A 15,008-nucleotide genomic window follows, 5' to 3' on the forward strand; every position below is an offset into this window, starting at 1 on the left:
TTCCTTGGATTTTTGTTACTGATGTCAGGTGGGTTTGGTATAAAGATGTGCCCCCTCTGTGGTTTTGGTCAGCAGTTCACATTGCGAGAATTGGTGGCTCAAATTCTTGCTTTTCTTTTCTATGCTGCTTTCTTAGAAAAGATCATAGAGAGCGGGTTCAGGAAAAATAATTAATTCAAAAGCTAAATGCTGAAGTGGAATTCAATAGCCTTATTTTCTTTCACTCCTAAAGATGCGGTAATCACTGTAGCACACGGTTACGTCAGCCCTGGGTAGCACACAGAAGCTGCCACGCTTACCCAGCCTTAGTAACCATTAGCTGCTACTGCAAATTGGCTTTCCAGACATTGACAGCTTAAAATGTCAGAACTATGCAGCTGTATCACCAAATTTTTAGTTAAATTCCTAACATGTAGTGAATTTAGGCCTTCTGCTTACTTCATTATGATAAATTCCTCCCACTGACTGATGGCCTGTATGACCTGCTCCTATATAAACTGTTGATTTAGATCTCCCATTTCACGCAATTATGGAGTGTTTCTAAGTGCCTTTGACTCATCGTTGTGCCCTGACAGATGTTTACCCTTGATTCTCCTTGAAACAACTATTTGAACTCAAAGACAGTAACGTGAAATGCACACTGCTATGAAATGACTCTAACAGCTGTGGGTTGACACTAGAAAAATCTAATTAAAACACTGAGCGACTCGGGAACAGATTTCCAACAGGAAAAGTAGGGTCACTTACTTAACAAGTTCCAAGCTGAAATCTCGTAAGGCTGGTAAGGGAAATACACGAATTTCCTGCAATAACGGGACAGACAGACATGAATTAGAAAAGTTTTCTCGACATGCTGCTCTGTTCAACAATGAGGTTGTTTCTGAAGCTTAATAGTGTTCTATTCTTACCCCAAATTTCTAGCGTCTAAAAAGAAATTCTGCTGTAGCACAAGGAGAATACAAGCAGTTATGAATAACTTTTTTGGGGTTTTATTATTTTTCTGTGCAAGCGTTCCACCTATTTTAACAGCCACCTTAATTTAGCCGAGCAGGGCCAGACCTTTGTCACTATGGAAACACCTTCATACTTGAAAAATATTTTCCAAGGAGAAAAGGTTGGTTCATTTATAGAATTGTTCTTTTAAGAGGAGGGTAGCTGTATTGTATTTCCCAGCGTGTGCAAATCAATAGGGAAGGCAGAATTGAAGCAAACTGTCATTTTCAGCACAGGTGGAAATTGTGGTTTGTTCTTGTTTCTTAAGAGGAAATAAGCTCTTCAGGACAAAGTCTTCATATTCACAGACCCCCTTGCTCATTGACTGCTACCAGGCACAGGAAGATTACTGCAAAATCATTGCAGAGATGTTTTGCCATTATAGCTCTGAGCAGTTGATTGTTATATTTGAAGCCCTCCGAGTCAGTACAAAAGAGTGTAATAAAGAATTGCTCACTGCAATCAAAGATGTGGAAAGACCAGCAGAATCTTGCTTTGTGTGGTATCTTCACTTAGAAGGTAGGCCTGTATCCTCTGACCACTACCACCTCCTAAAAAAAAAAAAAAAGGGGGGGGGAGAGGGAAAAAACCTCAAAACAAAAACTACACCATAAACCCAACCAGACAGGAGCTCACTAATATGTATCTTTCAGATCCACACATAAAAGGCAGCGTTTTGGCTAACCAAATTAACCTTCTATTTAGGCAACCAAGAAAAAAAAAAAAACCCAAACCAAACCCAACCTCAGCTATGTTAAAGGGATACAGTAGAGCAGATTGTTTCATCTCTAAATTGTCCTCTCGCTTGTTTTAGATTCAATTTTAGTGTAAGTTTTTGCTCGGTAACAAGACCATGAAAAATCAGTGTTCGTACTTGATTTAAGAATAGTTCTCCTGCATATTAGAGCTCCTTTTAGCTGATTCGTCCATGTCTCATGTATTTATCAATGAGGCAACACACACATTTTAAAGGTTGTATGTTACCAGTTTTCAGTAATGTCTACAATAGCTCATGAACAAAATAAAGACAGTGGTCATTTAAGGGTGTTCTTTTTTCACCTGCTAAGCCTCTTGAAAGAGAAGACAGTGCCTTGGACAAGCTGCTAGGTAGGTCTCCACAAAAATATTTTCATCCAAACAACATACTGAAAGTGTGACAAAAATACAAGATAGCAGTAGATGAGTAGTTAGATAAATTTTCTGTCTGCAGAGAGAAACAGGGATTATAGTCAAGGATACCTTTTTATTATGATTAAATAGTACAGGGCAGTGTGGAGTTACTAGGAAGGTCAAAGCTTAGAACCGATAAAGGATGTGTTATCTGAAAGAAAAAAAGTACAATACAAGTCTAACAAAAATAGACCATCACGGACTAAAGTAAAAAAAGAATTTGGTATCTCATTAAGGAAAATCAGATCCCTACTTAACACACCTTCCCATTTCTGTCTAACTAACAGCAATTTTTAAAGGTGTGGCTGAACATCAGACAAGCAAACTTAAATACATTTCCAACAGATAAGCACAAATCAAATCACGTTTGAGGCTATTTTTGTCCCTAATTGGATGCTTATTTAAGTAAGGCTGTCACATTGTTCCTGGAATGCACAGGTTATTTTGTAATCTCAATGGCACAGAAAACATATGTTTTTAATATAGTTTTTATTTTACCCATATACAGCTTGCCAGTACACAGCACATCACTGCTGAAGAGCAGTACAACTTACTGCATTTTTAGATGGCTAAAGAGAAAAGGAATTACGTAACAAAAGGGAATAGTGCAACAGTTTTAGGGTTGACAGATTTCCACTTTCCACCCATCCCCAACATATAAAGCAAATAGAACAATGTTAATTCTAGAATTTTTGGTTGCAATGCTGCTAGATTTATATAAACATAAGTTATAAAAATTACAGGGCATAGAAACAGTTTACAAATAAGTTAAATTTCAATTATTTCAGTATTCACATTAGAAAAATATACATTTTATAGAGTCAGTCTTTTCCAGAAGAAAGCATTATACAGTTTTCTAATTTATGGCTCCAATTCACTTTGCGAGAGCAAAATATCTTCACTTTGGCCATTTGCTTCCATTGCCAGTAGTGCTTCCACAGTTTCCAAAGGTATCCCCTCAGGTGTGCGAATGTGCATTGTAGTACCGTTGGAATCGGTTACGATAACGATGCCTTCTGCCTGAGACAATACAGCAGTATCTGGGTGAGACAGGATAAGCCCATCTGAAGTCTGAATAAAAATCTGTTCGTGTCCCTGAGACAAAAAATCATGGCTCTCATCAGTAATCTCAAAGGCTACAGCTTCATCTACAGTAACTGTATTCCCCAGCTCGTGTTGTTCCTCTGTCCCACAGGGAAATTCATTCATGTTTTCATGGTTCCCATGAGCGGACAGGGAGGCTTCCTGGACAGGGTTCTGGTACGACTCGGTCTGAGCACTGTGTGGGTAGTTTATTGGCACAATGTTCGTTGAAAAAACTTTTTCAAGTTCCTGCATCTCATTGGTCATATCAGCATTATGAGGTTGTTCGGGATGTTCTTTAACTACAAAGTCACAGTTTTCTTCTTGCACTTCCTGATATTTTTGATCGTGAGCGTTTTCTTCGCTCGTTGGTAAGTCATTGCTCTGAGTGCCCGCTGAGTTCTCCAACACCGAGTTGCAAAGCTCAGGAGCCGACAGTCCACCTGCCGAATCCTCACTCGCAAAGTGTGCCTGAACTACTTCAGGTGACCCATCTGCTCCAACAGGCAATACAACTTCGGTATGCAGCAGAGACATGTCACCTGCCATATCTGGTCCCTGGATGTTTATGGGTTGGGAATACTCTATCCTCATTTTCACAGTCTGGGAGAAGGTACCTGAACTTTCAGCATTTATTCTAACTCCTGAATCAACAAGTGAATTATGTTCCTCTGCTGTTGGTAGCGTACTTCCAGTTGTGCAGCAAGTGATATGCCCATCTTCTGAAAGCAGGATTTCTCCATTTAATGGATTAAAACCTGAAAAGGTGAAAAAAAATAGATAATTTTGCTGGGCAATCTAATACTGCATGTCCAAAAAATTATTTTTCAGCAATAATTTTGGAGGAAAAGCTAGAATGCTTCCCTGCTTTCTTCCCCCAAATTAGTAAACCTGAAGCACCTTCCAAGATTTTCACAACACTTGAGAAAGTGAGAAAGCCAGTGTAAAAATACTTAAAAAATTTTTGGATGGTGAAACATTGGATATTTCCACACCAAGGGATCTTACATCAGAAGCAGCATTTTTCTGCTAATCCTGAAAACAATCTCAGCTGAAAGTCATTTTTTTCCCTCTGGTAGACAACCGGTAACATTGAGAGGTAAAGAATATACCAGGCACAAAGTTGTCAGCTGCTCATTCCCATTACCATTAGTAAATTGACAGAAGCATTTAAATTGGATGAAATTTCAAGAAACTTGAAATTTTATTTCAACTTGAAAATTTCAATTTCATGAGCTTGATAATCAAGCTCATCCTGGACTCAGACGTATCATCAAGTTACTACATATCTAAGGAGCTATGCTAACAGCCCCAGGAGCACTTTTGTCCTGTGACAGAAAAGGTAAAAGACACTAGAAATTTAATGTGTTTTACCAGTTACTTGACCTCGACCAAAAGCCAGGCCACAAACCCAGTAGGTAGTTGAACAGTAACTACTAATCTGCAGTAGCACGAGCTGTCGGTTTTTATTACTGAAGATCAAAAGGAACATGTAGGTTGTGGAATTTGGGTTTGTTTTCTTTTTTTTATGAAAGGTATCACTGCACAACAAAGGAGGCCTAACACTGCGGAAGGGACCATTTCTAACTTCTTGTGCTGTAGACTGGCAAAAGCTCTACCAGCAGGTGCAAATGAAACAAAATTTTAAAAACTCATGGCCCAGAAGAAAATCATAATACAAGAAGAAATAAGCATGGTCATGCAGAAAGCCTTTCAGAGAAAGAAAAATAAACTAAGGATGAAAACAAAAACCCAACCATGGACAGAAGGAGGTGCGAAGGGCAAAAAGCAAAGCAGCTTACAGCAACACCCAAAAAAGACACATACAAAGCAAGAGGATAGTACTGACATACACATCTTACTAGAAATGGGCAAGAGCTGGAATCTTTCACAAGGATAATCGTAATGCCTCTGAATTACTGCAACGCTTCCATATAAAAGACCAGTGGAGTTTTGGGAGATTACAGGTGGGGATCCACCTCACTTTCCTTTCTGACCCACTGTTACCCTGCCAGTCTGAGGGCAGGGGGGATAAAGACAAAGAAATGATAAAAAGAAAGGTAACCACCCAAAGACTGTGGTGCAAAATGTTGCCTCAACTCCAATCTTTAGGCCCTGCATCTCCCCTGGGATACAGGACAGCTGACACCAGCTCCCCCCTCCCCCAGGTCTTTGCAGCCTGCTGGAGCAAAGAGGAAGGACACACACACCACTTCCTCATCCTCTGCTCTCCCACTGCTGACACAAAGGTCCTGCACCACCTCTGCTATAAGGGACAGGGTGGGCAGGAAGCATTGAGGAAGCACACAGCAGAGGACAGGACTATTCTCATAGTACTGCAGTAGCAGCAATAACTGGATTATCATGCATTCAGAATTGAGCTACTGCTGTGGTCTGTATCATCCATAACTTTTCTCCCCCCCATGATGCCTTTTCCAGTTGAACAGCTGATTTTGAAGGACCTGGGAAGCAAGTTAAGAAATGAAACCTTAAGACAAAAACCACAGTAGCTTGAAAAACAAAGAGATTTGCTCAGCTCCTCTATGAACAGAACAGAATTGGAAAATCTGAAGAGGTTACCATCTTTTTCAAACAGTGTACACAAATTCCCACTCTTTTCTTTCACTTCATCTTGACTGGCATAAGCATTATTCACATTCTCCATTACGTCTTCTAACTTGGTCCTTTTGGCTGATGGCAACAGTTCCTCCCCTGAGCTCTGTCAATACAAGAGATAATTAACTGGCTGCCACCATTACAGCTGACAATATTGGAAAAGATCACAAACTAACTGTGGGCACTTCATGGCAGTGAACTGATACTCCTTGAAAACAGGATTTTATATTAAAGGCCTTCCTAAATGGTAAGGATTTAAACACAACCCTCACACTTCGCCAAAATGCCACTGATTGCGTTTGATATTTGGTTGAAACAATCTGCCTTTGTTTCAACATCAAAGCTCCTCTTTGAGCCTTTGTGATTAGCTGTACGGCACGAAACCTGCTATAAGCTCTCTCCAACTTCAGTGAAGGGCTGTGAACAGCCCGCCCAGCATTGTCTGGTTAACGAAGAAAAACTGATCACCTCTTTAAATTTAACCACAAGGAGAAGATGGAAAAGCACTAATCTTATTTATCCACCACCAGAAACAACTCTGGCTTAAATACGAAGTAGAACAGCGAAGGGGATGGACCACAGAGATGTGACTTTCAAGAAGAGGAAACATGGCTCCCTGATACAGCTGTAAACAATCTAGATCTGGTCAACTGACTTGTTAGAGGGAAAGGAACTGTTTTCATGCACTTCTACGAGCCACCAATTAGCAGAGCAACCACTTCTCCAATGCCTGAGCCTGCTGTGGGTCAGCCTGTTTACTCCAACACAAGTTATTAGATCTGAGGATCCTTCTCACTGCAGGGCCCCCACTTATTAGCGCCTCACCAAAATTCCCGCCTCACCAAAATTCCCTCTTCCTTGTGTCATGAGATTACCCATAAACCTTTGAGATTCTGTCCCGAATGCTACCAACTGTCTTCCCAAAGCACATCTTTAGTGTGTTAGTTCATGTGCCCTGCTATGATACCACAGTAGAGAGTACTTCTTTAAGTATTTCTGAACTCCAAACACCATGAAAGCCTTACTTTAACACGAGTCAGACAATACTAGTATAATTTTGTAAGGAATAATCATCTGTTTATAAAAGTTTTAATTTGTCTTAATTTCATTTTTAATTTTCACAAAGGTATTCCATACCTCAGCCAACCGTTTTTGTCCCATTATCTCCACAGGCACTTGCTCAGTAACCGCTTTATTTAGACATTGTGAACAAGAGTCTACACTTTGCGTCTTTTGTTCTCCAGTGAGTATTTCTGTAATTCCTAGTGATTCAGCAACCTTTAAAAACAGTTATAGGGAAAAAAAAAAAAAAGTAACAGTTAATCTCTCCAATCTGAATACATAAATGCTGAAATACTGATTTGTTTTCTTAAAACTGAACTAGAACTACATGGGGTCTAATCTGACAATCATCGCAGCTCAATGAAGTATTCAGACTCCCATGTTTTCTAGTAGCCTCCATATTAATAGAACATGACCTTCACTTGAAGGTGAATATTAACAGGCAAACTCAAAAGAATTAGGAGTACGATGGTTATATATAGAAGAATACAGAGACAGAGTTTAATGAAGAACACTGTCAAGGCTCTCCATTACTTAAAAAACATACAACTCTTCCTGTTTAAGAGTATTTCTTAATGATTTCCCCCCACCATTCCATTCCTGTACTTCACCCTTATGCAGGCGTGTTACTCTACAGCTTCTCAAGGCTAGGGTCTTTTGTTCGTTTTGGGTGTCTTTTGGGGCTTTTGTTTTGGGCTGGTTTTTTTTTTTTAAAGAACATAATTCTACATTAAGAATGCGCATTAACACTGAAGAGAAGCAAGAAAGAGGTTCCATTCCGGGACTGCCAGTACCAACAGCATCCCTTTACTTGGTGCTACTTCATTTCTCCAAAAGGAAACATCAGTGTTAAGTACGAAATAGCTGGATGCACACACAAAAACTTCTCTAAAGTTTTTTAGTACCTACAGTGAAAAACAATAACCACTGCTAACAGCCCATACAGGACTTCATTTTTTAAACCAGGGTTATTATAAGAGCCAGATCTCCACCATCCCTACGCCAAGTTTTCCAGTATGCTCCCCTCCCATAGTAGTTGCAAGTTCACTGCTGATTTACCTTAATGAGAATATTGTTTAGAATTTTGTTGGTGGTAGTATATAAAATAGTGTTTTCGCTACTGGAAACTGAGAAGGGAAAACCAAAAATATGCTATGTACAAAGAGCTGGTTTATTCTAAGCAAGGGGAACACAGATTTATAAGGATCCATAAACAGATCCACATTAAAAAAAAAACCACCCACCAGAAAACCAAACCTACATTGTCTTTCTAGATACAGCTGCATAAACAATGAAACTGAAGTCACTGAAATAATAGTTTGCAGTTTCATTAATGCATTCACTACCTTTCATATTTGTTAGTACAACTGTGAACTGCACAGATGCGTTCAGTTTGTCCTCATTCTGCAATGAAACCACTTATCCCTTTCAATCAAGGCCACTCATTTTTAATATAGACCCCTCCTTCCTAAGCAAACATCAATATGTACTTTTATTAGCAGTTAATGCTAAATACACCTTGCAGTAACATGCAGCTTCATACTGCCTTATCAGGCAACACTGATATCAGCACTGCTAGAATTACTACTTTTTTTATATTTCCAGTTGTACGTATTTCCATAAACTAGAACCGTAGTTTTACTATGGATTTCTTCTTCTCTTTGGTTAGTTGTTGGACTCTTTACATCTATGTCTATTTTTGCTTATCAAAAACCATGTTTTCTTCAAGTAACTTTACAGCATGACAAAGTTTATCAGGGATAAATAAAAATGCAAAGCATCTAAAATAAATAAAACAACAACAAAAACCCCCACAATTCCAAACAGAGTGCTTTATTACCTTTGCGTCTTTTATTTCAACAGACTGTTGGCAATTCAGCAAATCAGAATTACTAAGGTGATCATAAGCCATTTTCTTTACCATATTATGCAAGTCTTCAAATTCCCGATACACATCTGGGAAGTAAGCTTTGGCTGGATACCCTTTTTCAACCTAGAAATAAGAGGGGAAAAAAAGGTTTTGTTTCCCCCTCATTATATTTAAAAAAAAAAAAAAAAAGATGAAATTACAATCTGTCAGTTTGTTTTGTTCAACATTTAAAATAGAAACATTCAAGTCAAAAGATTATGGAATATTCAAAAATGCCACTGAACCAGGCAGCGAAAAGCAGGACTTTAAATCAAGAGACCTACCAGAGTTTTGCCTAGGTAAGATGGAAGTGATGTGTAGAACATCTACATTCCACACAATTCTAACTTAGGGAATCCAGACACATCTCTAAAGGAATCTTTTTATGTATACTAATTGAAGTCTCCCTGTAATAACTTAACGTTTTTACATAAAAACTCACCTTCATCAACAGAAATTCATATACTGTAACAAGCTTTGTAAGACGTGGGAGAGCCAGCTCCATTAAGTCTTCGTTATCGCATTGTTGTATTAGCTGTCAAAAGCCAGAATGAGTTTATTAGAGCAGAGCAGCCTACAGAGGTTATGCATCTCACATTCAGAACATAAAATACCAGTTATTTTTTTAAAAGATACACTATATATTTAAGCAGCTTTGAGAATAGATGCAAATGTAACACCAAGAAGAGGAGATAAACTAGAAAACCTCAGAAGAGTTACTACCCATATACAGAAAAAATTCAGTTCCACAATGCTACCCATTCATAGGAAGAGCAACATCAGCAGATTTAGTAGCCATAAAGGATCTTCCACAACATGAAGGAAAAACAAAAAATTGTGTTAGTAGCATGGATTTTAATCCCTATTCTATCCTCCAAAAGAGTTTCTTTGTGGGTTTTTTTGTTTTTCCTTTTTCGATGTTGCCCAACTTCAGTTCGGTATATTTCTTTTTACTGTGTTGGAGGAGATACATAATAATCCTGAAAAAGGATAGCGAGAGCATATCTACATGTCAGAAGTTCCCTTCCAGACCAAGCTCCCACTTTCCCTTTGCCCAGTGTTCTGCTAGAAGTATTTTTTCCTTAAAAGACAACTTAATGTTTTCTTCTAAGACGACGTCTTAGGCTTTCATCTTGTCGGTACACAAAGATGTAAAAAAGAAAAAAAAGCTTTTTAAAAAATGATTCCTTGAAAATAAACAAGAAAAAAAAAAAGAGGGCAGGGGGAAGATACTTGTGAAGTAATTGCAGAAGAGAACCATACCTCTTTTAACCTAGCTTTTCTTCTGAATACATTGTGTTCTGCTGACACACTACTAAGTGACTTTGAAGGGGACTGACCAGGTCTGCTAAGCCTTCCAGAACACCTAGATCTTCCACCCATCCTTGGTCGACCACGTCTCTTTGGTCGTCTGGGTCTTCCAGGTCCTTTCGGTGCTACAGGTCCCCGGTGTCCTGAACTGGTTTCAGTTTGTTGTTCTGCCAACAAGTGTCTGCTTTCTGCAGACTTACAAGTCTTAGTTAAAAGAAAGAGAAAAATACTTATTCACCATTTTAAACAGTGTTTTGAAGACAATCATTTTATAATTAAGTTCTTCATCTATGCAAACAATAAATAGCATATTAAATAAATGCAAAGCTGGATAAAAGCATAACTGCTACGAAAGTTGTGGAATAAATCCAACACATTAGTAAGACTGCTACTTCTGCAACACATACATGCCATTATTTGCAAAGCTAACACTTCTGACCCACAAAATGTCATACAAAATACAGAGATTAAGAGAATATACTTAAAGAGCTGGCTTATGTCAGCTAAATATGTTTAATATTTTTGAAGTAAAATATGTGCTCTTCAAATAAAGAGGCTGTAGAAATAAATCTTAATTAGCAGTAAAACATATCCAAATAAAAATTTGGGTTTTATTGTTACTATGTCAAAGCATGAAGATTTTATATGAAAGACAAAACCTCTGAACAGCCATGAACAGTGACAAGCCCAATAACTAAAAATTAAAATACATTGCCCAGTTTCCACGTTTCAAAATTCTTAGTCTTCCCTAAGAACACGACAAAGAAGCAGCTTTTGTTATAAGACCACACGGCAAACTCAAAGTACATTTACTATTTTTAAATTATCATTGTGATTTCAGTGCAAAATGTTTTTTACTTATCAAGCAGTGGTTTCTTACTGAACACACCTCTCTTCCCTGCCAAGCTAGAATTTCTAAGAATGTCCCAGTACTTTTAAAGAGAGGCATTTACAATAGTACTGAGGAGCATCAGACTTCTTTTCATAATCGGTACATTTTCTTCCCAAAGTTCAGTACCTCCCTGCTATTCTAGTGATTAGGAAAGCTCTAAAAAGGGCAAATTTATGTCAGTTCTATCCAGGGATTAAATTACTAAATTAGTTCTAAATATGACATAAGACTAGGTTAAGCACGGAGATCTTGATTGCTTTCCTGTCTGTATCAATGTACCAGTTTTAATAACCCGGCTATTCTTTCTAGAAAGTATTTACCTGGCCAAAACCCATAAAAAACCAATGAATTAAAATGCAAATTTGTAGAATCCATATTTGCTAGTTAGAAGTAGCAGGTACAATAGCAATCTAGCAGTCAGTAATAGCATTACGTGTGAGACCGACTGAAATTTTTCTAAATTCCCATAATCCTGGGTAAAAGAAGTGCTGCACAGGGAATTAACAACGATATAATACAGAGAGCAGACCAGTAATTCTGCAATGCTCTTTTTTCCAAAGATGGCAGAAGAGCGTAGAGGATGGGGGAGGTTTGTTTGCTGCACTGGCATCTTAAGCTCTAAATTTTCATATTTCTGAGAACAACTTCACATCTTAAAAGTAGCAAATGTGACATCACTACATCTAAATGAGTATTTTTTCCCTAGACAGCAGCTGTATCAGCTCTTGCTGCAAGATGTTAAGAGTCCTTTTAATATTAAAAGAGAAACTTTACTTTGAAGTGACTGGCTTAAAACATCACAGAAAAAAATTTGCAGCTAAAGTAGCTTCTAACCCAGACTCAAATTTTACCAAAGCGTTTGGTTTGCAGGGGTCACTAAGCCCCACTTTGAAAACCTGCTGTAGGAAAAGCTGCAGTCCTCTGCTGGATTCCAAATACGAGATTTTTTCCTGTGATGACACTATTTCAGTAACAGCAATTCATAGAGCAGATGATGTCTTGCTGTCTGTCATGCTGAAGGCTGTAACTGAACAGCACAGTATTCTTACCCAAATGCAGAGGAAAATGCTATTTACACAGACAAGGTTTTTTTCAAGCCAAAAACTGTATGCCAGAAAACCAGTAACAAATGAACACTCAGTGAACATTTTATGTCCCTGTGCAAGAATACTATTCCCGCAACACTGCAAGAGACAATAATTTGAATTTTAAAGCACTTCAACAGGAAATTTGTTTAATTTAGTATATCGGTGGATATTTCTGAGCAGTACAAGACCATGCGGCTACAAAACCGCCATTCTACTTTCCACAGAACTGTCAGCTTTTCCAAGTAACACACTTTACCTGTTCTCCAGCCTTTGAATCAACAGTTTCTTCCAGATTGGTAGCTAGTGCATTTTCATTATTTAAAGTGACAGCAACTGAATCCAAATGTGCTGGACTCATCATTTCCTCTCTTATTCCACAGGCATTGTCCACAAATATACTTCCATTAGGCTTATTTAAAGGTATTTTTTGAGGCGAAGACTCCAGCTGTCCATGGCCTGGGTTAAGTTTATAATGTCTTGCTAATCCTCCTTTTCCTATATAGGATTTTTCACAAGTCTGACATTTAAACATTTTGGGTTTCAGATTATAATTTGAAGAACTGAATAACGCATCCTTTCCCTTCACCTTTCCTTCTTCATCATCTTCTATACTTAGCTCAGAGTAATCATCAGAATCGGACTGATGACCATCAGCCAAATCCTCCATTTTAATGAATTTATAATCTTTAGCTTTGTATTTGGGAGGGCGTGAAATCCGTCCGGAACGAGTTTTCACTTTCAAGGATTTTTTTAACTTGTCACCTTTTTGGTTTTTTTCAAGGCATGGTTTCAGAGTATTTGCTGAACTGGCTGGAACCATGGTAATATTTGAAGACCTCGTAGCTGATACTGCGGCACGGGTGGCTTTCTGTCCATTTAGCATCTTAGATGCGGAAATCTTGTTCACAGACACTGATCCATGAGATGGTAAAGGTCTCTGCATAAGCAACTGAATTGGAGACTCAGAAGAACTATGCAGGAATAGCTGCTCCTGCTGCTCAGTTCCTGTAACAGGCTGTATCCTAATTATCTGGGGATTAATAATGCCAAGTCCTGGTACGCTAGAATTCCTACCAACCGACTGACTCAGCGTTATAGTTTTGGACTGGATTGGTGCCAATGATGGCATTGGCCTTTCAGTTTCCTTCATCTGTCCTGGCTGAACTTGGACACAAATGGCTTCCAGCTGCTTTTGTGGAAAAAAAGGAAGAGTTGAGATTACACAAATATAGTATTTATAAATAAAGACAATACTTATCAAGATGATAACACACATGCCCTTAAAGCAAAGCACAAAGAAATCAATGCACATCATTAGTTTTCCGTTTTAATGCATCAAAGGGCAGATTTAACATCAAAGCACAGATTCCCCTCCTCCAAGCTATGAGCTTTCCTGCACATTTACTGATGTGACTGCTGTTCAACTAAAGCATGTGAAGTTTGCTCTTGGGCCATGTCACAGCTTTGTTTCCTGCCAGCAGGCCTGTTCTGGAACAGCAGAGTCAATGCCAGCACCCAGGCAGGTGCATAACCTTCAACAAACCAAGCGCAGAACTACAGTCTGCTACATGACACAGGCCAAATACCAGGTCCAGGACATACTGTAAAAACTGCTCGATTAAAAAAAAAAAAATCTTTGTGATGATGATTAAGAGGAGGTATGTGTTACCGTTCATCTCCCTCATAGCCTCTCCTCCTCATCCAAATTTCTGCCTCAGCTCGAACCAATCACTTGACATCCCCTGCACCCCAAAACGTGGGCAGAAAACCCAGGCACTGTCACCTTCTGTAAGAGGGGCATGCGTTATCTACCTGTGCATCACCACTTAACCACTACGAAAGGGCTCCTCTAAGCTGGTTTAGCTGCACGTGTAGTCGGACCGAAATACCGCCCGCTGCAGCTACTATCTACATCCAAACGGCGATTTTTCTAAACCACGTTGAAAGTTGTGTCTTTCAGCTGCGAGACTCGAGTCTACACCCAAGGGCAGGTGTGACTGAGGAGGAAAGCGAAAAAAGAAATCATTAAAAAATATTAACACCCCCTCTCCCCGAGACCTGCCCTCGGCGGTGGATCGCGGCCAAAGGGGCGCCGCAGGCTCCCTCCCTCCCCAGCCCCCGCCTCGCTTACCTTCTGCGGGAGGAGCCGGGCGGCCGCCATGGATTTGCCCTGCTGCAGGGCGACCTGCTGGGCCACGCTCTGCAGCTGCTGGGCGGCGTTGTGCATGATGCTGGCCAGCGGCGGGGCGGCCCTGCAGGCCTGCGGCGGCAGCGGGCCAGCGTCCCGGGGCGGCGGGCACCCCCCGCCGCGGCAGGGCGGCGGCCCCGGGCCGGGCTCCAGCTGGGCGGGTGCCGGCGACGGCTTCTGCTGCTCCTGGGCCTTGCTCACTTGCTCGATGACCCGCTGGAGCTCGGCGGGGGCCAGCGGCGTGGCGGCGTGCCGAGGAGGCGGGGGCGGCGGTTCCGCCGTGCCCGGCCCCGGGCTCTCGGCGGCGGCCAGCAGCTGCTCCAGCAGCCGCCGCTGCTCCTCGGCGCTCAACCCCGCGCCCTCCACTAGGCTCCCGTCCGCCTGCAGGTAGAGGACGGTGCCGGACAAGCTCTGCGCCAGCTCCTCCCTCGCCGCCAACAGCTCCGGGCCCTCCGCGTGGGGTGGCGGAGCGGCGGGACCCACCGCGCCCCCGCCGCTCTCCTCCTCCCTGCCCGCCGCCACTCTGAGGGGAACCCCGCGGGCGGCGCCCGCCCCTCCGGGGGGCTCGTCTTCAGCGGGAGGAGGGGGAGGCGGCGCCTCGGTGCCCCCCTCCTCAGGAGCCGCCATCTTGGCGGGCGCTAGCGGGCGGGAGCCGCATCGCCGCCCCCTCCCAACCACCCCCCCTCTCCCCCCGGA

The 15,008-nt window shown here is 41.0% G+C and overlaps 1 protein-coding gene across 1 annotated transcript; it reads right to left on the reverse strand.

The window, feature by feature from the left end:
- Nucleotides 1–2,665: 2,665 nt before the first annotated feature.
- Nucleotides 2,666–14,939, reverse strand: ZNF839 (zinc finger protein 839). Its single transcript, XM_074149613.1, has 8 exons — nt 14,256–14,939; nt 12,381–13,313; nt 10,097–10,348; nt 9,276–9,368; nt 8,765–8,917; nt 7,000–7,140; nt 5,827–5,965; nt 2,666–4,004 (listed from the first exon to the last, which is right to left on the reverse strand). Exons 1-8 carry the CDS (start codon nt 14,937–14,939, stop codon nt 3,025–3,027), a joined length of 3,375 nt encoding a protein of 1,124 aa, XP_074005714.1. The 3' UTR covers nt 2,666–3,024.
- Between the last annotated feature and the right edge of the window lie 69 nt (nt 14,940–15,008).

Source organism: Numenius arquata, chromosome 6 (genome assembly GCF_964106895.1).
Source record: "Numenius arquata chromosome 6, bNumArq3.hap1.1, whole genome shotgun sequence".
Taxonomy (NCBI): domain Eukaryota; kingdom Metazoa; phylum Chordata; class Aves; order Charadriiformes; family Scolopacidae; genus Numenius; species Numenius arquata.

Coding starts and splice junctions, on each gene's coding strand:
- ZNF839 (XM_074149613.1), bottom strand. CDS start 14,939: ATGGCGGCTCCTGAGGAGGGGGGCACCGAGGCGCCGCCTCCCCCTCCT. Junction 8,918..9,275: donor ATGAATTTCTGTTGATGAAG/GTGAGTTTTTAT, acceptor TCTTATTTCTAG/GTTGAAAAAGGGTATCCAGC. Junction 4,005..5,826: donor TACACTGTTTGAAAAAGATG/GTAACCTCTTCA, acceptor TCACCTTTTCAG/GTTTTAATCCATTAAATGGA.